At 45.4% G+C, this 22,410-nt stretch overlaps 1 protein-coding gene across 5 annotated transcripts in view; it reads left to right on the top strand.

The window, feature by feature from the left end:
• Positions 1-2,930: 2,930 nt before the first annotated feature.
• LOC147427899 (Translation initiation factor 2, small GTP-binding protein) overlaps positions 2,931-22,410 on the top strand; it is a 119,540-nt gene continuing 100,060 nt past the window's right edge. For 3 of the 5 annotated variants that reach the window (XR_015185992.1, XM_086496976.1, XM_086496979.1), the window contains exons 1-2: positions 2,931-3,150; positions 4,456-4,516. Coding sequence is in view for 2 of the 5 variants with exons in the window: in XM_086496976.1 (XP_086353102.1) it covers positions 4,514-4,516 (3 nt within the window). In the remaining 3 variants the exon portion in view is untranslated. The remainder of the gene's footprint in view (positions 3,151-4,455; positions 4,517-22,410) is intronic. The other 2 variants (XM_086496978.1, XM_086496980.1) reach the window with 1 other exon arrangement.

A 22,410-nucleotide genomic window follows, 5' to 3' on the forward strand; every position in this document is an offset into this window, starting at 1 on the left:
GTGCTTACATTGCTCATGATAATCTAAAATATGTTCGAGTACATGAGGTTGGACTAAGCGCTCAATAAATTCTTTAAAAAACCCTTGAATCAACCACAATGTTTGCCATACCCAGCTCTTTTTGGTGGGTTTCCAACTCACATGGAACACTGTGGATGGAAGTAGGAATTAGTAGGTAACTACAACTTAGACAACTTCACCTACTTTCTTGAGTATTGTGAAAGGCATGTGATACTTAGGAGATAGCATTTGCATACCATTTGTAATGGTCCTCTTCTTGTTGCACATTGTGGAGATAGGGTAGCACTTCCCTTACCAATATAACCATGACACTACATAGCAGAAGAAAAGATAAGACGAGCATGCACCACAAAAAGAAGAGAGTTATCATTTAGGTTTTTTGGCCTTTATAGTATTACAACATGTTCACACCAAATGTGATCGCCCAAGTTGGGTTGACCCCAACAACTGCCCCCTTTAGCCAAACTTGACACTTTTGCAACTATCATAATTTGCCCCCTTGAACTAAACTTGCCACACTCGTGACACATAGTGTTTTTTGTGTACTCAAAACCGTGAGTTTTAGGTTTTCTCACAACCAAGGGTTTTAGGTATACCCATCACATAGCGCTACCACACAAAACTTCTCTTGAACACATAGGGTGTAGGTCAACATAGCTACCATTACACTTGGGGTTTCGGGTTTACTCCCAAACCTTGGGTTTAGGTTTAACCAATAACCTCATGAGGTGGCAATAGAGGTGGGGATTCACATTGGGAAGGTCTTCCTTAGCCGTAGTAGCACCTAATCCCATCACAAGCATAAAAGAACTCATTGATTAAAATTGTCATTGAAGAAATACAAAGATATTTGGTTAGGATGACCTCTTGAAAGACATAGTGGACATACGCGGCGTTTTTTGCAAGCTTTATTTGACATACACCATATAGAAACATGTGTATGAAAACCATCTCTAGGTGTGTATCTACACCTGTATGCATAGTGTGTTGTTTGTGGGAATGGCTACTAATCGTGTTAAGATAATCACATGAGCAAAGATAATGTATAAAAAAACGAAAATTTGAGCGATGGCGACTTTTTGGAAAATGCCAGCAAGTTCTTCGTTGTTGTAGATCCACAACAGAATTCCAACATATAGCTTGGCCATAGACTCACCAAAGGGCAGGTCGTCATTAAGAGAGTCACCTTCTCCATGCTCATCTTTGCTTGAGGAGGCATTGAGGGCACTTGCTGTGTTGAAAATTCCTTCCCAAGCCAAGGTAACTTCTTTGATGCCAACTTTGACAATTTTGCAAGGTGACCATATCAAAATCTTGTGAAATTTGTCGAAAAGACTTATGTTGAATTGAACACAGGCATAAAAGCATTGACAATGACCAAAACAAAAATTAAAATGGTCGTCAATATGAAACCTTGAAAAATAGTATGGCGACATTGGTTGAGGTAGTGTAGAGTGGGTGTAGAGTAGAGAGTGCCTTGCTCACAACGGGTTGTGGAGGGTGAATTAGGGGAGCTTTTGTGTCAAAATATATTCAGCAAGGCACGAAGAAACTATTGACACCAATTGTGATTTATTTGTAGTGTTCGAAATTCTTCTTCTCCTCTCTCCAAGAGGCTGCTCGCATGCAAGTTGTCGAGCCAAAATAGTCGGGCGACGGTGGCTCAAAGTACCAAGGCTCTAATAAGAACTGTGGGGATATCCTAGGGGTTCCCTAATCAACATAGGCACAACACAGCAGAGTAGAAGAAGAGATAAGGTGAGAATGTGCCAAAAAAGAAAGAGAGTTATCATTTAGGATTTTTTGGCCTTTATAGTACATCATGTTCACACCAAATGTGATCGCCCAATTTGGGCTGACCCTAACATACATTCCAACAAGCAATGCATAGCATATCCATATGATTGTGAAGAAAATCTTTACCATTGAATTTATTTTTTGGCTAACCCCACCATGACAAGTCACCTAGGTTGAAAGCAATATAGCAAGTTGTTACATGCTTTGCACTATTGTCAAAAAACATTATATAGATTGATACTCTTCCCAATTATCAATTTCTTGCTTATATATACTTGAGGTATATCACTCGGTTTAACCGTCTGTATGACCATCAACCCATCGATGATCAACAATGCTTAATTTGAGCATCATACCCAACCATTCGAATATGAATCACAAAATATGACTATCGAATTTTGGATTGTGATTTCTAACAATGTTAATGAGAAGCCCATATAACATGTAAACATTCTTCACAAATAGCAATGCATGCAAAAAGTTGGAGCTTGAACACCATGCAATCGTATGCAAAAAATTGGAGCTTGAACACCATGCAGTCGTATCTAAATGATGTAATCCCTGGAACCACAAAATTTTGGGTGCGACCTTTGTGAGGTCTTTTGTCACGATTTTAATGTGCTCTGATACCATTGAGAGGTCACCGGCTTTGGCATCTCAATAGTTGTTACCGTCAAGCTCTTCTGAACTCTAGTGTGAAACCTCATAGCTAGTGTTTGGTTGGTCTCTACACAACTTGCATACAAACATCCCCACAACGAGAGTTTGGCTGATCTCCAACAACTTGGATATTTATAGGCCTTTGCCAGCTTCCTAAGGGTTGTCTCGAACATGACCCTTGCCCTAAAATATTGCTCCCTAGATAATGGACACGAAGTACTTTTCATTTCCTTCCACCCGTCTATTAAACATCTGTGTCCATCTTCCACTAATGACACACTTCTTACAAGATAGGCAAGCAACTTCCCTTTCTGTCTTCCCACCAAGCAACTCCCCTTTATGTCTTCCCACCCTCAACTGCTGAAAAGTAAACGGTTTTCAAGAATTTCGGAAGTTTTAGTTAAATTCCTTAAATTTGAAGTTTTTTTTTTCACTAAATTCTTGCAAACTTTGTGCCACGCTCTTGCATTCCATTACTGCATTGTTAAACCCTGCATTCTATTGCTGCCCCGGGAATTGCTAAACCTCGACAGCAGCGTTGCATTCACGGGAGCGAGCTCACCGTTCCTCTTCATAGCAGCGTTGCCTTAACGGGAGCGAGTACAACGTTCCTCTTCAGAGTAGCGTTGCCAACAGCGACACATCGGAAGTCTCCCTCCCAATAGCTGCAAGGTCTCTCTCTCTCTCTCTCTCTCTCTCTCTCTCTCTCTCTCTGTGTGTGTGTGTGTGTGTGTGTGTGTGTGTGTGTGTCGCAAGTCTCTCAGAGCGCGTAGATGGCTTCCACGTCTAAAATGATCAACCATGCAAAATGCAGTGTTCGTCCCGGGCAATGTCTCGCCACCATATTTCGCCCTTTTGGACAAACACTCAGAACGCAGTATCCGCTTATTTAATACTTTTGCTCTCATCCACTTGACTACACTTGGCGAGAGACTGCACAGTGACAATTGATGCATTTGCTAGATTTTGCTCGCTTCTTGTTATGTGGTGAATCACAGGCGGCATTTCTGTTTCGAAGGTTACAATTGCTAGATTAGCTTAAGGTTACAACTTCTGTTCAAGTCTTCATGATGGAAGAATGATAACGTTTAAGCTGGAATGCAACATCATCATTGGATCATGCAGCTGAAACTCTGTTAGAAGTGTGTAGGTGAGAAGGGTTGATGACATGCTAGATTTTGTGGTGCTTCTATGTCAGACAAATGGTTTGTGCCTTTAAATACGGCCTTATTTTGCTTGAGAATTATGCTTGTACCTAGGGCCAAATCAAATTTGAGGTGTTATCTTTATTCAAATTAACGTGAGAGCTGTGCTTGGCAGTGCTATGGTTGAAATTTAAGCCAAGTTTGAAGTCGCAACAAGTTCTTGACCTGTTACATAGATGCTCTTATTGACCTTCAAAATACTAGTTCTTGGCCAGCGTCACATCGATGCAAATACAAGTCGCAACAAGTTCTTGACCTGTTGCATAGGTGCTATTATTGACCTACAAAATACTAGTTCTTGGCCAGCGTCACATCGATGCAAAAACACACCTTCAAAGTAAAACAAAATGTGACCGTACACATCACCGATGCTGGTGCTCCCACGAAGCAACACCCAAAACAGAGGTAAATCCTACTAAAAATAAAATGTTATAGTAAATATACACATAAGACTGTTTAGAACCCTATCAACAAAGCATGTAATCAGAAAAATTATATTTCCTCAATACAAATTGGCTAAATCATGTCAGCAACATGCTAGACTCGCTATAAATAAACAGGTTGAGATAAGAGTGGGTAGCGGTTTGTCTTCCTTGATTGCAGAGCATATCCAACAAATATAAGGGTTTAGGCCATTCTCTTCAAATGCAAAGTGAGGACTTCTCTTCAAAAGCTCTTAAGTTATAAAAGTTCATATTATTGCTTTTATAAAGAATTTGTTTAACATTCTGATGTAAAGTAATATTTACACTTCTACTGCATTTCCTTGCAGTTAAGCTACACAAAAATTTGAAGATGTTTTTCCTGGACTAGCAAGGACATCTAAATGTATGGTAAGCCATGTTTGTATTCATTGCAGCTTTCCCTCACAATCATCCATTTCTCAACCTTCCTTGAATTCTATGTATTTCCTCTTTTTATAAGCGGATCACTAGCGGTTTTCTTGCGTGATTTGTATTCCTTGAAAATTTCAGGGCTTTCTAACCATTGGTTGTATATGGGATTTCCTTTTTGGCATCTTTTGCCTTCAAGCATGATGTTATGCCTTCGGGCTTTGATGTAGTATGGTGGGTATCAAGCCCCTTAGAGAGAGAGAGAGAGAGAGAGAGAGAGAGAGAGAGAGAGAGAGAGAGAGAGAGAGAGAGAGAGAGAGAGAGAGAGAGAGAGAGAGAGAGAGAGAGAGAGAGAGAGAGAGAGAGAGAGAGAGAGAGAGAGAGAGAGAGAGATGAAATGAAATGTTATATTAACGTCTTCAAGAGGCCAAAGTGACCTATGAGACCAGAAAGTTACAATGTGGTGGATCTGATACAAAGTCAGAGTAACAAGATGACAAAATAAAATACTATGGAATCCTAGACTGCTGGGTGTGGACTAAGTAGCTAAAACAGCTAGCTGGGATAGCTAGATCACAGGAGATCCAGCATCGGTCGCTGGCGGATCTCATCAATTTCCTCCATGGTCAGTAGTCTGACCGGGCATCGTGCATGTCGAGCCAAAGTGACCCGGATCCTCTGATGCAGCCTCTGTTGATGTTGTGTAGTCCTCCGTAGTCGTGGGCGTCTGGATCTCCCCAACTCAGTCGCTCGGTCGATGAGTATGCCTCTGGTGTAAAGCGACGAGCTCTGCTGTGGTAGTAACTCCTCCGGGTGTCCAGTGGCAGCTCTAAAGAAGTCTATGATCTGTCTCTGAGACTGGCTAGTCTTTCCTCTCATCAAAGCTCTTTTTGTGTCTGCGCAGCTCGAGCAAAAACAAACCTAGGCATCTCTGATCCTTGTATCGCATGACTCTAGAGAATGGTCCAAAGCCCTCTCTGAACAAGCAATGGAAGCGGCCTTGTATCTCGTAGTAGACGGGGCAGTGGCATGTGTAGTCCAACTCTGTCTCAGGCTCGATGTCACACAGGGGGCATGTCCTGGCCTCTGCTGGTACTCCGTTGTATCTCCCAGTCTCGATCCGCAGCTGGTGTGAAGATGTGCGTATCTGGCCAATAGCACATCGTATCCCATGAGACAGGGGAGTGTCCATGTATCTGGGCCTCGTCACAAAACCATCCTCCGTAAGCTGGAGGAGATGCTCTCTGTAGAAAGCCATCTTCGTACCTAGCTCCTGTACTGGCTGTATCTGTAACAGACTTGGACACTCCAAGTCAAGAATCAACCGCGACAGCACCAAATAACCACTTCAAAACAATTCACAGATCACGATAGATTTGCACTGGCCCGGCGGAGTTCCGTGCCTAGAGATATTGGCCCCAAAGACTTGCGCCCCTTTCGGTATTTCTTTTTGTATTAATCAATTCAAAGTACAAGAGAGTGGGTCGGGATTCACTCTCAGACTCTGCGTCCAGATGCTCTGAGAAGTGAGGCCCTCACCACTAATTTAAAGGTTACAAGGGATGCCCAAAAGCAGAGCCCCAAAAGCTTGAAAGCAAAAGCAGATTCTCTCTCTCTCAATGAGAGTCAGTAAAAAGCAAGTTCTCTTTTTCTCTTTCTTTCTCCCAAATCAAAGCGAAAAGCTGAGATTTGCGTCGCTCAAAATTTCCCAAAATATATTTTTTAAAAAAATATTTCGCCTCCGCGATTTCCGGAAATTAGGATTTTTGGCAGAAATTAGGGTTTGCAGGAATTTTAGGGTTTCTGGCAGAAATTAGGGTTTCTGCTGTCCGCCACGTCATCACTTTGTGACATACCCCCCTCTTGAAAGCATTGTAATCGACTGCGATTACGCATGCAAAACCGACAAAAGCCGTAGACCGTCTTAGCAGACACTGACTGATAGTACCTACGTACTAGGAACACACATCTAGCACATGTACAAAATCGACAGTCACATCACACGACATCACAGGACATCACCAGACATCACAGGACATCACATGACATTCAACATTCATTCGGATCTTAGACCATGATTTATCGGCAATGTAGCTAGCAATCACATCTAGGTCCAATCGGGACCTCATCGATGTCCGATTGACTAACCCCTATTGCAACCATGTCTATTCGAGATCAAGTAGACCAAAATGCTGCAGTCATTTCGTCTATCAGTTCCTGCACTCACAAGAAGTCAAGAACAAATCAGTATCATAATCAGGAATTCCATTTTATAAAGTCATCCAGCAGAATACTGTGAGCTCTCAGTATCCCTGAAGCTCAAAGAGACATCAGTGACTTTAGTATCAAAATCGAGGCATCTGTTGACAAACGAGCGGAGTAACTCCCCTCTTGTGCATCCCACTGCACCAGATCTTCGGCCAAGCTGAGTTTTTGGGATCCGTTTGGAGTAGACTATGCTAAACCAAAACATCGAGGTAAAGTTTCACAATCCGAGGAGTATCTGCTAGGTCCTCCTCCTCCATCCACTTCGCATCAAATGCAGGAAAGTTCTTGAACTAAACCAAGAACCGCCTTCGGACTTTACCTTTCTTCGTATCATTATGTGCCAAAATCTGTTCAGGACCAAGGATCTCCTCGTTTTCTTCCACTGCGGGTTGCTCATCAGGCTCCCCATCATCAGGCACATCACCCTTAACAGGGTTCAAGAGACTCACATGCAATGCATTGTGAATCCTCCAAGTATCTGGTAGTTTCAATCGGAAGGAGAATCATTTATCTTTTCAGTAATCTGGAAAGGTCCGTAGTATCACATACTAAGCTTTGGAAAAAGCCTCTCTTTTCCCTTTTTCTTTCTTAGGCGTGCCTTCTCAAAAGTAAGAGCATCCAATCATCCTCCTTCAGTTTCAAGTCGCGACGATGGCGATCCGTTGCCTTTTTCTGTCGTTCTTGAGACTTCTGCAAAGTCTCGCGAACCTTGGCAAAAGCCGTATCCAAATCTCGCGAATATTCATCCGCTTCCAATATCTAATCTTTCGTGCTCAGGAAGGATGGAACCTTCGCAGCACTTTCAACAATCTCACATGGCGTCTTCCCCGTCGAAGAGTGTATCGTGTTACTATAGGCAAATTCCACCAAAGATAGGTTCTTCTCCCATTGAGTCTTCTAATCCGAGATACAAGACTTCAATAAATCTAAAATCACTGAATTGGCAATCTCAAATTGCCCGTCAGTCTGCAAGTGGAACGATGACGAGAACTGCAACTGCGTACCAATGTTCTCCCAAATTGCCTTCCGAAACAAACTCATAAATCTGGGGTCTCTGTCGGAGACAATCGTCTCAAACGTACCATGTAATCGAAAAATCATCGTGATCATTCTGTGTTCTCGGGAGATCAAAAATGAAATCCATTGCAATACTTTCCCAGGGGTGGGTGGGTATGGGTAAAGGTTGTAACAATCCCTGTGCCTTATGCCTGTCAAACTTGACCGTCTGGCATACCAAGCAACTGCGCACAAACTCTTCCACATCCTTTTTGAGTCTCGGCCCAAAGAAGTATCTCTCTACCCCTTTCATGGTGGTAGCAATGCCGCGGTGACCCGTAAAAGGTGGACAGTGGCAATCAGTCATAACCTTTTCCCTCAACGGCTGTGTAAGGCACAACATAGTCTTTTTCATCAAGTAGCCTGCCCGAAGGGAGTATCCAGCTACTGTCTCCCCATCCCGTATCCGTGTGAAAATATCTGCAAAATTTGTATCTGTGGCACACTGATCGACCATATCCTCGAAGCTCCTATGATGTATCGTGGAAATAGCCAGAACCAACGGTTTCCGAGACAAAGCATCTGCCACCACATTCTTCTGTCCCTGCACATGGACAATCTCGAAGCTGGAACTGTGACAAGATGTTCACCCACCGCATCTGCTTTTCCGAAAGCTGCTTCTGTGACAAGAAGTAGCGCAAGACAGTAAATCTGCTCCGAGTAGGTAATGCCGTCACTAAGTAAGAGCATGGATAACCGCCAAAAGCTCTTTCTCATAGATGTGTGCTGTCATCTCTGGCCTAGAGAACAAACGGCTCTCGTAAGCTATGACATGGCCTTCTTGCATCAAGACCGCACCCAGACTACAACCACAAGCATCACAATATACTTCAAATGACTTCTGCAAGTCCGGTAAAGGCAAAATAGGTCCCGTAGTCAATTTCTCTTTCAGTGTCCGAAAGGCAGTCACCTCTGTGGGTCCCCACGAAAAAGGTACTCCTTTCTGAGTCAAGGTATGCAAAGGGGAAGCAACCTCTGCAAACTTTTGTATGAACCGCCTGTAGTACGAACACAGTCCCAAGAAGCTTCAAACTTCATGGACATTCCTCAAATCGGGCCAATCACGGATAGTCTCTATCTTGGCCGGGTCCATTTGCACTTGTGTTGTTGCTGACACAATGTGTCCCAAAAAGTGTATCTCTGGTAGGAAAAATTCACTTCTCTTTGCATTAATCACTAACGTGTGATCTCGTAATGCCTGAAAGACTTGAAGCAGATGATCTGTGTGTTCTGCCTCATTCTTGGAGAAAACAATGATGTCGTCAAAGAAAGTGCCAACAAATAGCCTGTACTCTCAAAAAATCCTGTCCATCATCTGGTTAAATGTCGCAAGAGCATTGGTTAAGCCAAAAGGCATCACCAAAAACTCAAATAACCCAAAAGTCGTCTGAATAGTTGTCTTGTAGACATCTCTTGGCGCTATCCTGATCTGATGATATCCACTCTTCAAGTCAATCTTGCTAAAGCACGAGGATCCCTGTAACCTGTCAAGTATATCATCGATCCTAGGAATCGGAAATCTGTTCTTGATGGTGATTTTGTTGAGAGCGCTATAATCGATGCACATTGTCCAAGATCCGTCTTTCTTCAAAACCAACAACATTGGAGAGCAATACGGTGAAGTACTAGGCTGGACAAGACCCTTTTCCAAGAGGTCTTTCACTTAGTTCATAATCTTTTCATTCTGTACTCGGCTCACACGATAAGGTGGCCGATTCGGTGGCGTGCTTCCAGATATCAGATCAATGGTATGATCTTCAGGCCCTCTCAAAAGCAATCGGCATGAGCGTGGAGAAAAAATCTTGGTATTCTTTTCTTCAGGTCAAAACATATTCAACCTTTATCCATCGTTCAGTTCTCCCAAAAGAATGAGTAAGAAAACTGAAGTTCATCAAGTACAATCTCTAAGCCCTTCATTTATCAAAGTCGCTTTCTCGGCCCGGTAGTCAACCACGGCGTAGTTCTTATGGTACCAAGGGATCCCGAGTAGAACGTCACTCCCGTGCCCTGAACACCCCTATCATTGCAAACAAAGTTTGCCAATGCTCGGTGTAATGGCAACATCCCATCCGGGTGCCAGTCGAACTACCTTCGCCTATGGCGTCAGTCTGTCGGGCGTAATTCCAAATCGAGCCGCCAATTCCAAGTGAAAAGAAGTTGGCCTTGGCTCCTTCAAAAGAGCTTCCTGATCCTTCACTTTGCCCCAAAAGAGGCAAAGTTTGTACTTTCATTCATTAGATTCGGTGCAGGTCCCACGCTATGTGGTACCAGTTCTGCTTTTCTATCTGCCTTTTCTGCCACATTCCTCAGCTGCTCTCGAACTCTCAGACCTGTCGTCGTCTTTATCATTCTGTTCTTTCTGTGCCTTTTTAGGTCACTTCGCGGAGATATGTCCATGTTCCCCGCATCCAAAGCACTTCCCCTCTCTGATGAAGCGAGCTCTCTCCTCAGGAGTAAGCTTGGGTTGTGCATCCTTTTTCTCTGGGTTGCTCTTTTTCTTTCTACTTTCATTCCCAGAAGTTTGTTCGGCTCGTTGTGTCATGGCCTTATCTGTGGGGTAGGTCAAACTGCCAGAGTGAATGGCAAAGCCCCGCTTCGCATGACTCATCAACTCCTGAATAGAAGCTGACTTTTGTTCCAAGTAGTGATCTCGGATCTCTGTAGGTAGACCCAAGGTAAACCGCTCAATCTGTTCTCTGAACGAGATCTTCTTGAATGAAGAGGTGGGTAGAAGAGAGCTCCAGAATCTTTCACAATAAGCATTGATTGTGTCTTTCTTGGTCATCCGAAGATGGTTCCAAGCAGCTCGTATATCTAGTTCATATTCTTGCGTCAACCAAGAAGAAATAAAAAGCTTTTCAAATTTCAGCCATTTAACTGGCGCACTCTTGTTTAAAAGAAGCGTGGACCACCAACTACGAGCATTCCCCTTAAGGTAAGAGGTAGCTCTCTGAATCTTGGAGTGCTCTGAATAGCGTCCTCCCGTGAAAGCGATGTCAAACTGCTGTATAAAAGACAAAGCCTTCGAAGCATCTGAGTATCCTGAAAAGTATCAAACTTGATCGAGTGGCCACCTTCCTTAAACTCTCGGACTTTCTTGCTTTCATCTTCGAGAAAGTCATACTGGTTGGCTTTGTAAAATTCTTCTTGTTCACATAAAAGTTTCCATGATCAGAATTTGAGCTGTGTGTACACGAGTCCTCAGTAGAACTGTCAGTCTTTGGGCGAGATGTAGCCTTCTTTCCCTTTTTCTTGCCCTTTCCGAAGCTTTGTTTCTTGCTTTGCTTTTTGCTTTTTTTCTGTCTTCTTGGCTCGAGTCTGAAGAGCTAGAAGAACTGTCAAAAGAAGAAGAAGAAGAACTGGGTACTCCTTCAAATCGAACACGCTTCTTCTGTTTCTTTGCCTTGTCAAAAGTCGACTGACGACCCAAATAACCTGGAAAGTCAGTGCTTTTCTTTTGCTTTTTGCCGTGCTTTTTGGCTTTCTTTTGCGCGTCAAAAAGCTGAGCAATCCGTGCATCAACCACGTTCTCCAGTTCCTTCTCCGTATATTTTCTTGGAGGCAGAAGGTTTCTTGAGAGCGGGTTTCGGGAGTGGTGTTGTGGTTCTTTGCCACTCCATGTGTACCTCTTCCAAAGAGGTCTGGTTTATATATTTTGCCATCTTCGGGTCCTTGGCAAAATTGAGCATCATCTTTGTTGCATCGCCAATCAATTTACGACGCTCCATCTCTCTTTGCTCCGCCCGAGTAGGCCGAGGCGGGCCATACTCTCTGTCTGAATCTTCGTTGTGATCCCAGCCCGCATCTCCAGATGCAGAGGGAGTCGACTGATCATTGCCTGAAGCAATAGGTGCCGCGGAAAAAAATCTTCGGGGATCGGATTTCCTGTAGAAGAGAAATCGGCCGTGCTCTGATACCACTGTAACAGACTTGGACACTCCAAGTCAAGAATCAACCGCGACAACACCAAATAACCACTTCAAAACAATTCACAGATCACAATAGATTTGCACTGGCCCGGCGGAGTTCCGTGCCTAGAGATATTGGCCCCAAAGATTGGCGCCCCTTTCGGTATTTCTTTTTGTATTAATGAATTCAAAGTACAAGAGAGTGGGTCGGGATTCACTCTCAGACTCTGCGTCCAGATGCTCTGAGAAGTGAGGCCCTCACCACTAATTTAAAGGTTACAAGGGATGCCCAAAAGCAGAGCCCCAAAAGCTTGAAAGCAAAAGCAGATTCTCTCTCTCTCTCTCTCTCTCTCTCAATGAGAGTCAGTAAAAAGCAAGTTCTCTTTTTCTCTTTCTTTCTTCCAAATCAAAGCGAAAAGCTGAGATTTGCGTCGCTCAAAATTTCCCAAAATATATATATTTTTTAAAAAATATTTCGCCTCCGCGATTTCCAGAAATTAGGGTTTGCAGGAATTTTAGGGTTTCTGGCAGAAATTAGGGTTTCTGCTGTCCGCCACGTCATCACTTTGTGACAGTATCCATGTCCTCTTGGTGTCTAGCTGAGTCAAGTCTTGGCGAATGAGCCTGGTGATCTCGGACCGTGTAAGAGTTAGAGAGGGCGCATCCAGTGAGTACTGGAAAGGAGGCAATCTGTCTATGCTGAACCCATGCGCTTGAAACCATGACGTTATCTCCCCATACCAGCATGCTGTATCTCCTTGCATGGCTAACTGTCGAGAGGACTCAAGTGCAAGGCGTGCATATTTGTCTCTAGGAATTTCCCACATGTGGTGTATGAAGGAGACAGATCTGATGAGCGCCTCAACCACCAGTGGGGAGGCAGCTAGCTCTGCTCGTATAATAGCATGTGGTACTGAAGTCCCGGCCCTAATGAGCCGCGAGATCATAGAGACCAGAGGCGTCTCCATGTCCCCCCATCCATCATTGCGGCCTGTCCTCCCGTGATGGTCCAATGAACACTGAAGGTCCCCAAATCTCAGCTCCATAGAGCAATACAGAAGCTACCAAAGTGTCAAAGAGCTAGAGCTTCGTCCGAGGCTCCTGAAACTGAACTTGTGAACACATCCTTTCCATTTTACCCAATGCTGCATGGGCTCTGGTCAATCTAGTCTCTGCTGCCCTCCTCAATGAAAATGCTGGCCCACTAAAAACCACTCCAAGGTAAGTGTAAGCATCTGTATACTCCACCTTCTCCTGGCCGTATGTGAAGGCGGGTGCTGACCTCCTGATCCACTGTGGGGTGGTATTAAATACCAGGACCTTGGTTTTACCAAGGTTGACGGACAAACCAATTTCTTGGGCAAACCTATGCAAAGCATCCAGGTGACGTTGCATCCCCTCCGGAGAGTCGGAGATCAAAACAATATCATCAGCATATAACAATAGTGGAATCCATGTCCCTGCCAGTTGTGCACCTCTATCACCATCTCTCTCAATGTATTCAGAAACCTCATCTACATACATACCAAATAGAGTAGGAGAGAGCGGGCAGCCCTGCTTCACCCCAATAGTGGAGTAAACCGGTGCGCACATGCCCCACTACTGACCTGTATAATGCCATGACCCCCCAAATGAGCTCTGTGGGTACTCCCATCTGCTGTAATCTGCGCATCAATCTCGCTCTGGGCACTGTGTCAAATGCTTTACGGAAATCCACAAAGCTGCAATAGATCCATCTCCCACGCGATCTGCCCTCCTCACTGATGGCTCTGAGTGTCAAGATATGGTCACGAGTAGAAAAACCCCTGCCGAAACTTGCCCGCCCGTCCGCGCGCATCCCCTCCCTCTCTGCCCATCTACTCAGCTGCTGCTCAAGAATTGATGCGTACAACCGTGCCAATGTGTGTCCAATCATGATAGTGCGATAGTTCCCAGGCTCCATAGGGTCTCCCGACTTGAAGATAGGTACAATAGTAGATAGGCTCCAGGTATCAGGCAAGCCCTCACACATGGCACGGTTAAACATAACTGCTAGAAGCTCTGCTAGTAATCTCTGGCATGCATGAAATGCTCGGCCACTAAGCCATCATGATCATATGCTCTCCTAGTCCTCATCGTGTCAATGGCCTTCCTCACCATCTCAGCGGTGAAAAAAACACGTGTGTGGGCATGGATCGGGGGGGGGGGGTCGGGAAGGGGGGGCTGCTCAGGATCTGTGTACAAAGATGATGCATACTGGCCCCAGGCCTCTGTAGAAGTGATGGCAGGTGTGTGTGTGGGGGGGGGGGGGGGGGGGAGTGCTCATGAAAGAGCCTCCACACCTCACGTGAGTCCTAACTCAAGAATAGCTGGTGTAGATCCTGCTCTAGGCGAGCCAAAAATGCCCTCTTCTTCCGTGGCACTAGGCGTCAGAAGTCAATCCGTGACTGCCTATGAGTGGTATCCCCCAAAAGCACCTCCCTCTGAAGTCTAGCTCTAGTGTCTCGGCATTCCTCATCATACCAACTGTTCTGGGGCATGTTCCCCGAACGGCGTCTCTGCTCAGGCTGGGTATGTGGGTATGTCTCTGTTGCTGTATCATGTAGTGTCTGTGTCAGTATAGTAGTAAGCTCCTCGAGAGGTCGCCCTGGCTCCTCTGTGCACAGGCGTCTGTAGATCCCATCTATGTATACAGAGTCCGTCTCCCTCGTGAAGGTGTAGCGAGTAGGGGCTGCTGCCCGTAGCCTGTGTGCTACACTAAACTGAAAAGAAATGGTCAGCGATACAAGAGCATGATCCACTGCCACACCAACAGGTCTGGGTCCAACCGTGAGGTCTTGGATACTAGAGATAAGGCTCGGTTGTGCCATGACATAGTCCACTGTGCTGGCTCCATGTCTGTGTGGGAAGCATGTGAAGCCTCCCGAAGCAGGAAACCTCTTTAGGCCATTCAAGATGGCCAGTCCATGTCCGGTGCCCATGTCTATCAGGTGTCGCCCATACTCAGTATATTCCGCATCGTGTGATATTCTGGAGAGGCCCGTCTCTACAACATCTAGGTCTCTCAGCATTTCCTTTGAAGTATCATAAAACACTGTGTGGTGATGGGCAGTCCTGGCATTGAAGTCCCCTAGAATGATAATGTCACCATCTCTAGAGAACTCCCATATGTCATCATCCAAAATAGAAAAGGGGGACTGTCCTCTGGGTGATGCATAGACCGACGTACTCGGGGGAAAGTAGCAAATAGGAATGTAGAGATATCTGCCTGTCTCTCCTTTCAATCTCACCCACATGTACCTAGCCTGCTCATACCTGCGGGCTATATGTATCAATGGCTGCAAATCCTCTCTAAATAACACTGCCACTCCCCCCGAGCCCCGTCCTCTGTGCTCTGAGCGTGTCTCCTGTTTGTAAGCTATCTCCCATCTGTATCCACTGATGTGAGGCATGGATTGCCCAGGGGCTTGGTGTGTCTCAGAGTAAAAGATGATGTCTCTTCCAGTAAAGCTATCCTCAAAAGCACCCACATCAAGACGCATGGATCCATTACAGTTCCAGGCCGCCACTTTGAGTGTGGTCCCATAAGTCTCGCACCGTCATGTGGAGCGTCGCTCAAGTATTACTACTCTTTCATCTCGGTAAAAGGCAATCTTGCCTTTTCCCCTTGCCGCTCTAATCTCCGGCATTACTTCCTGCATATGAGCGATCTGCGAGAGGGTAAGATCATCCCCGAGAAAAATGCCCGTCTCTTTAAGAGTTGGCCTTTTCTTCAAGAAGGACTTCTTCGCTTCCATGGAGGGAAAACGGAGGATGAGTGCCCTTTCTTTGAGGTTTCCCCACTGCTTCCATTTTTCTTTATGTTGCCCACTCTCCAGGCTCTTGTGTGCGTCGGCTCATGAACCCCCATCAAGGCCATGAGTTCTTTTACCTCTTTTTCCACATTGCCTTTGTCTTTAAGACCGCAAATTCTCACATGTAAAGCGCGCACACGTCGTCTTTGCTCCTCCTCTAGTGTCTGATTAATGATGTGGGTGTGGACGTGGACGTTATCTCCTTGCCTTTTCCTTTCTTGGCCACCTTGATCCATTTCTCGGCTTCATCCGCCTTCTCCTGAGTTTTGGTAAGAACATCCACCCAAGAAGTCATCATCTCTTTGTGTTGCTCTTCTTCCTCTTTGATGGCCCGTACTTGCTCCTTGATCGTGTTGATTTCTTCGATTACTGAGGGTTGCAATTCGCCCTCTTCCAGTGTGTTGCTTGATCGTGCTTCGGCGAGATCTTGCTTGAGTGATGCAATCTCTTCGTCCTCAGTCGTCACTTTGTCTTCCAGTGCGTTTATCTTGCTTTCTTGGATCAGGACGCGTCCTTCGAGCATTTTTATTGTGCCCAATAGATTGCGGTTCATCTTGGTAATAGTCTCCGTCATTTCCTCTTTGCACTTTTGAATGGCATCCTCTAGGGGGTCGGCTTTATCACTCAGCTTCCTCATGCTTAATCGCCGTCCGGAAAAGAGCCACAACCCAATGCGGGCGCTCAAGCAAAACCCCACAACCCAATGCGGGTATTCTCACATCCACAGCCCACCGCGGGCACGCAAAATAATATTCAGTCACGAAGCCCAGAGGCTCAACCCTCTGTAATAGATTACGGACACCTGCACCTGTCGATGGAATCAACAACTCGCGGCCCCCTTGCTGTGTCAGCTCGCTGCCACTACTTCACCTCTGCCAGAGCCACTTTGGCTCACTGTGTACCTGTCCTGCTGCACCCTTGTGTGCTCACGAATAAGACCAGCACCGCAGCCCGATATGGGCACCACTGATAAGCGGGAGCAGCCCTTCACTGCCCCTCTGTATGACTGCAAACTGTAAGGCCCGAAGCCCCTCCTTGTGTGACAGGCAGCCCTGCTCCCTGTTGAGTGTGCAATGGACAGCCCCCTCAGGTGGCCTGTCTCTGTTAATGCCTGGAATCCGAAAGCAGCCCCCACTGAACGAGTAGCCTACTGTACGCGCACCCGAAACCTGTGATGCAAAGGGCGCAGCGAAGGGCTGCTCTCGACTGGCGCGAGGGGAGGCGGGAGAGAGAGGGTGGCGCGAGGGGAGGCGGGAGTGCAAGGGCAGCGCGGGGGGTGGGGGGGGGGGTTGGGGGGGGGGGCGGAGAGAGAGAGAGAGAGAGAGAGAGAGAGAGAGAGAGAGAGAGAGAGAGAGAGAGGAGGGTGTTAGCTCACATCTTGAAGACTCAATTCTGCACTACTCTCCTTCCGCGCAGAGAGAGAGAGAGAGAGAGAGAGAGAGAGAGAGAGAGAGAGAGAGAGAGAGAGAGAGAGAGAGAGAGAGAGAGAGAGAGAGAGAGAGAGAGAGAGAGAGTGTTAGCTCACATCTTGAAGACTCAATTCTGCACTACTCTCCTTCCGCGCAGAGAGAGAGAGAGAGAGAGAGAGAGAGAGAGAGAGAGAGAGAGAGAGAGAGAGAGAGAGAGAGAGAGAGAGAGAGTGTTAGCTCACATCTTGAAGACTCAATTCTGCACTACTCTCCTTCCGCGCAGAGAGAGAGAGAGAGAGAGAGAGAGAGAGAGAGAGAGAGAGAGAGAGAGAGAGAGAGAGAGAGAGAGAGAGAGAGAGAGAGAGAGAGAGATTGATTTGGATGATTGCGTACTCAGGAGTGCTTGTTGGCACTTGGGCTGCGATCATTGTCGTGATCCAACTTGCCAGAGATGTACTTTGTAGCCCGAGTCTTTTAGCACTGTTTCTGGGTTGACCCATATGCTCGCCCGCGTGGAGGGTAGTTGCATGGATTTTGCATTTTCCGGGGTCACATCTTTTTTCAGGGCTTACTGACAGATCCGGTCTTCATTCTTACTTCATTGGATATAGACCGGGCACTCTACAGGCGATTCCGAATACAGGTCATCAATTGGACCCTACTAGCGGGATAGAGTTTTTACTACAGTGCAACATCAATCTTTGGACCACGTGGAAGGCTCATTGTTCTCACATTCTGAACTCACAGTCTTCTCCTACATCCAAGGCTATTTGGACTGAGCTGCTACATACTCTTCACAGCCAGTGGATACCTCAATAGGCTCCTCCAGGGCAGCGGAGAGGTGTAGATGCTCCTTTCTTTGTATATAGTTGTAGATGGTGGGACGAGTCTCCTACATGTTGAGGCTTTTTGGAATTACTTCCAGTGGCCAGATGCCACATGGAGGCAGCAGCTCTAGATTGTCGGACTGTGCTGATTAGTTAGAACCCACTGCCGACACCTATAAATAGGACCCATTAATCTCATTTTGGGCTCTCTTATGCGAGCTCGCTTGCTCTCGTCTCGACTCTTAATCTTCTTGTCTCTTGTATTTTGTACTCTAGAGCTTAGGAGAGTTTACTAGCAGTCGATGCTGATCAGTTATACCATCTGAAGTTTGTAATCCAGAATCTGATCTCACTTGTAACCAACTGTATTCTCAATCTGAATCTGAAACTGAACTACATTTTGAGTTGATTTCATTCAATGTCTTATAATCTGATCCCACTTGTAAGCAATTGTATTCTCATTATGAATCTGAAATTGAACTACTTGCTGAGTTGTCTTCATTAAGTGTTCTATAATCTGAAAATTGTCCATTTTATTGCAATTCAGTTGTTCATTTGAAGTTCAAGTCTGTCGTCTGGTCGTTTGGAGTCTGAAGTCTCTCATCTGGTCATTTGAAGTCTGAAGTTTCTCGTTTGGTCATCTAAATTAATTCAATTACTATGAACCTAACTCTAGAATAGCTGTTAAGTGACCAAGATCATTCCATTTTGGCGATCATGGTGGTGAGCTAAAGCTCTTGACAGGAACCATTCTCCTAGGTTAGGATTCAGAGTTAGTCAGCTATTTAAAATGCCTAAACGATGTGAAGCACTCGGAAGGAGAGCCACTTGAATGGCTATTGAGAACCAAGATCACATCAATACGGTTGCAGAGGAATTAGAACTGGAATATGAGCCGCGTTCTCAAGCCCAGGCATTGGAGACACTGGTGGACTGTAACAAACTTGGACACCCCAAGTCTGAAATGTGTTGCGACACGAGAGAGATTTACTTAAAACACTCCACAAAATTCAATCACAGTTCAATTGAGTCGACACAACCTGGTGTAGATCCGTACCAAGAGAGATTGGCCCCAAAGACTGGAGTCCCTTTTGGTATAACAATTGAGCAAGTACAATTGCCCTTGCTCTTCTGTGCTCACATGCTCGTCAGCTCTGAATGAGCCAAAGGGAGAGCCTAGGGTCTTATTTAAAGGTCCTTGGCCTTGGAAAAGCAGTTTACATGAAAAGCTTAAGTTTCAAAAGCATCTAGTGCCAAAAGCAGCTAGCGCCACTCGCAGAATTCCATACACTGTGCCACGTCAGCACTCAATGCAAATTGCAGAATCTGCCGTACAGTCAGTATTCAACGCAATTCGCGGTGTCTGTACAACTGGCAATCCGCAGCCTTTAATTCTTGTGTCCCTTGGCCTCGCCTCGGCTAATGCCCATAAGTTGCCCATAAGTTGGAACAACTTATGGAACAACTTATAAGGTCATGCCATGTCATCAGTTTGTGACATACCCTCCTCTTGAAAGAGTTGTAATCGCCTTCGATTATGCCTGCAAAACAAACAAAGGCCATAAACCAGATTAGTAGACACTGACTCTTAAGTACCGACGCACTAGACAAGACACATCTAGCACTTGTACAAAGACGACAGTTATGGGATACGGAGGCCTTGACTTTCATCAGTCGAGAGATCATAGATACCAAGGGCCTCTCCATACGTCTCCAACCATTCTGGCCTACAGAAGGTGCCCATGTCTGCATCCCATACAACATAGCTAAGGCTACTAAGGTATCAAAGAGCCACAACTTTGTCCGAGGTTCCTAGAACTTAACCTGCGAACACATCCTCTCCAAGCCTCCCAAGGTCGCAAAAGCTCTAGTCAGTATAGTCTCTGCTTCTCTCCCTAAAGAAAACCTTGGCCCAATGAAGACAACCCCAAGGTAAGTGTATGCATCTGTATACTCTACAATCTCTTGACCGTATGTGAAAGTCGGTGCTGATCTCCTGATCCTCTGTGGTGTGGTGTTAAACACCATAACCTTGGTTTTACTAAGGTTTACAGACAATCCACTATCCTCCGCTCTGGAGCGCGTACATGTCCCATCACTGATCTGTATAGAGCCATAATCCCCCAAATCAACACAATGGGCACCCCCATCTCTAGTGGTCTGCGCATCAATCGTGCTCTCAATAACATGTCAAATGCTTTGCGGAAATCCACAAAGCTACAATAAATCCGTCTCCCATGTGACCTGCCCTCCTCAATGATGGCTCTGAGTGTCAGAATATGATCGAGAGTGGAGAAACCCCTCGTGAAACTGGCATGACCCTTTGCTCGTACACCCTCACCCTCTGTCCAATTACTCAAATGTTGCTCAAGAATGGATGCATACAACCGTGCCAATGTGTGCCCAACCATGATAGTGCGGTAATTCCCAGCCTCTGTAGGATCACCTGCTTTGAAGATAGACACAATAGTAGACAACCTCCAAGTCTCAAGTAACCCCTCACACATGGCACGATTGAACAACACTGCAAGAACCTCTACCAACATATCTCTAGCATGTGTAAAGTGCTCTGCTACCAGACCATCATGATCATATGTCCTGCTGTTCCTTATCCTGTCAATGGCTCTCTTTACCATCTCAGTGGTAAAGAAGGTGCTGGTAGTGTTGGGTTAAAGGCCTAAATAACCTTGTTTTGTGTATTTTTATACTTTGTCTAGGTTCACATTGAATCTGGATTCTGGACACATTTTTTTAAGTCACTTATAATAAAAGTGGGAAAACCCAAAAACTCACTTATTGAGTTTTCCCCAAAAACGTGAGCTCTCTCTCTCTCTCTCTCTCTCTCTCTCTCTCTCTCTCTCCCTGCTTCAATCCCTAGCGCTTCCTCTCTGTTGCACTCCGCCTCCTGCTTCTTGCCCCAATCTTGCACTACATCGCGACGAGCACCTACCGGTATCCTTTGCTTCGCGCTTTCAACTGGTATTAGAGCCCTAGGGTTTCAAAACAGCCCTGCACAGTCTGCTGGACAGCGAGTTAAAATTGCTCTCACGCGTTCAATTTTGCTTCCATCGCGAAGCCCCTTGCTTCCGGGGTCGTAAAGGAGCCGAAAACAGCCCATTTTTAGGTCAAAACAGGTGATTTTTTACAGGTTATTACAGGTCAAAACAACAATATGTAGGTGTACCAAAGTTGTAAGATCACATGTATTGATGTTTGTCGCGACAAATTGAGTGAAAAGCTGAGTACAGGTGCTTGAAATTGCACATTTCAACTGAAATTTCAGATTTGCACCGGTTCATGTAAAGAAACTGTGGCTCTTTGTATGCAAAGTCTTGTGGTTGCTCCTATTTGCTGAAATTTTCAGCCTATTGCATCTCTCTTGTATACAGACTTGTGGTTGAATTAAGATGACTTCTTGCTCTTCCACATCTGACACTAAAAGTTTGATGGAAATCAAACAGTTCGATGGTCAAGACTTTGATCTTTGGCAAGAACTCATGCAAGGTATCCTTTTCTTAAAGGATTGTGAAGATGCATTGGAAGAGAATAAGCCACAAGGTTTGTCTGACGAAGAGTGGGCCAGGTTGAATAAGAAGGCTATGGCCTACATCAAAATGGCTATCAATGATGACATTTTGACGGACATCAAGCGTTTGGACTCCGCTTATGCAATATGGCAAAAGCTAAAGTCCAATTATGAGAACACCACGCCTGTGAACCAATTGCATTTGATGCGAAAGTTGGTGAATATGCAGCTTGATGATTTGAAGTCAGCTTATGAGCATTTGAGTCAATTGCAGGACAGTGGGCTTCAACAATTCGATGATAAGCTGAAAGCTATTTTCTTGCTTATGACATTGCCAAATACTTGGGAAACTTTGGTTGTCTCCTTGAGCAACAGTCCCACCCTCACGTATGACGGTGTGAGAGGGTCTATTCTCAACGAAGAGATTAGACGCAAGTCTAGTGGGGAAGGTGGCAGTTCTGCCTCCAATGCAAGAGGTAGAAATCAAAAGCGTGATGCAAGCAACAGGACTCAAAATATAAGAAGAGCAAGACAAAAGATAAGGATGTCACTTGTTATCAGTGTGGGAGAAAGGGTCACAAGAAACCTGATCGCAGGTATTTCAAGAAAGAGCAGGAAAGGAGGAAGGAAACGCAAGAAAAGAAGAAGAAAGATGAGAAGAAATGGGAAAAATCAGCAAGTGATTTCTCCAGGGATGCTGAGAATGCAAATGTATCCTCTAGTGTGGTCATTGAGGAGTTGTCAGACGTTGATGAAATTTTGGTTGCGGCTTCATGCCCCTCAGATTTGGTGATAACTAATGTAGAAGACATTGTCACCAGCGTGTGACTACTATCTATCCTTTTTGTTGATTTCTTTCTTATTATCTATTTACTTTCACTTTTTGGAAACACCCCTCGGGAAATCTAACTGCCCTGCATTGCATAGCTAGTGTGGAACTGTCCAGAGGGAGTCCAGGCCTGAGGGCAAAAGAGCACTAAGGTTGGACAAGGACTATGGTTAGCCAAAGTGGGGTCATTGATTAGCCAAAGTGGAATCCTTTGCTACAGAGGCTACACTTCAGTTCT

This window comes from Adiantum capillus-veneris, chromosome 23 (assembly GCF_014529385.1).
Source record: "Adiantum capillus-veneris isolate H3 chromosome 23, ASM1452938v2, whole genome shotgun sequence".
Classification (NCBI taxonomy): Eukaryota; Viridiplantae; Streptophyta; class Polypodiopsida; order Polypodiales; family Pteridaceae; genus Adiantum; species Adiantum capillus-veneris.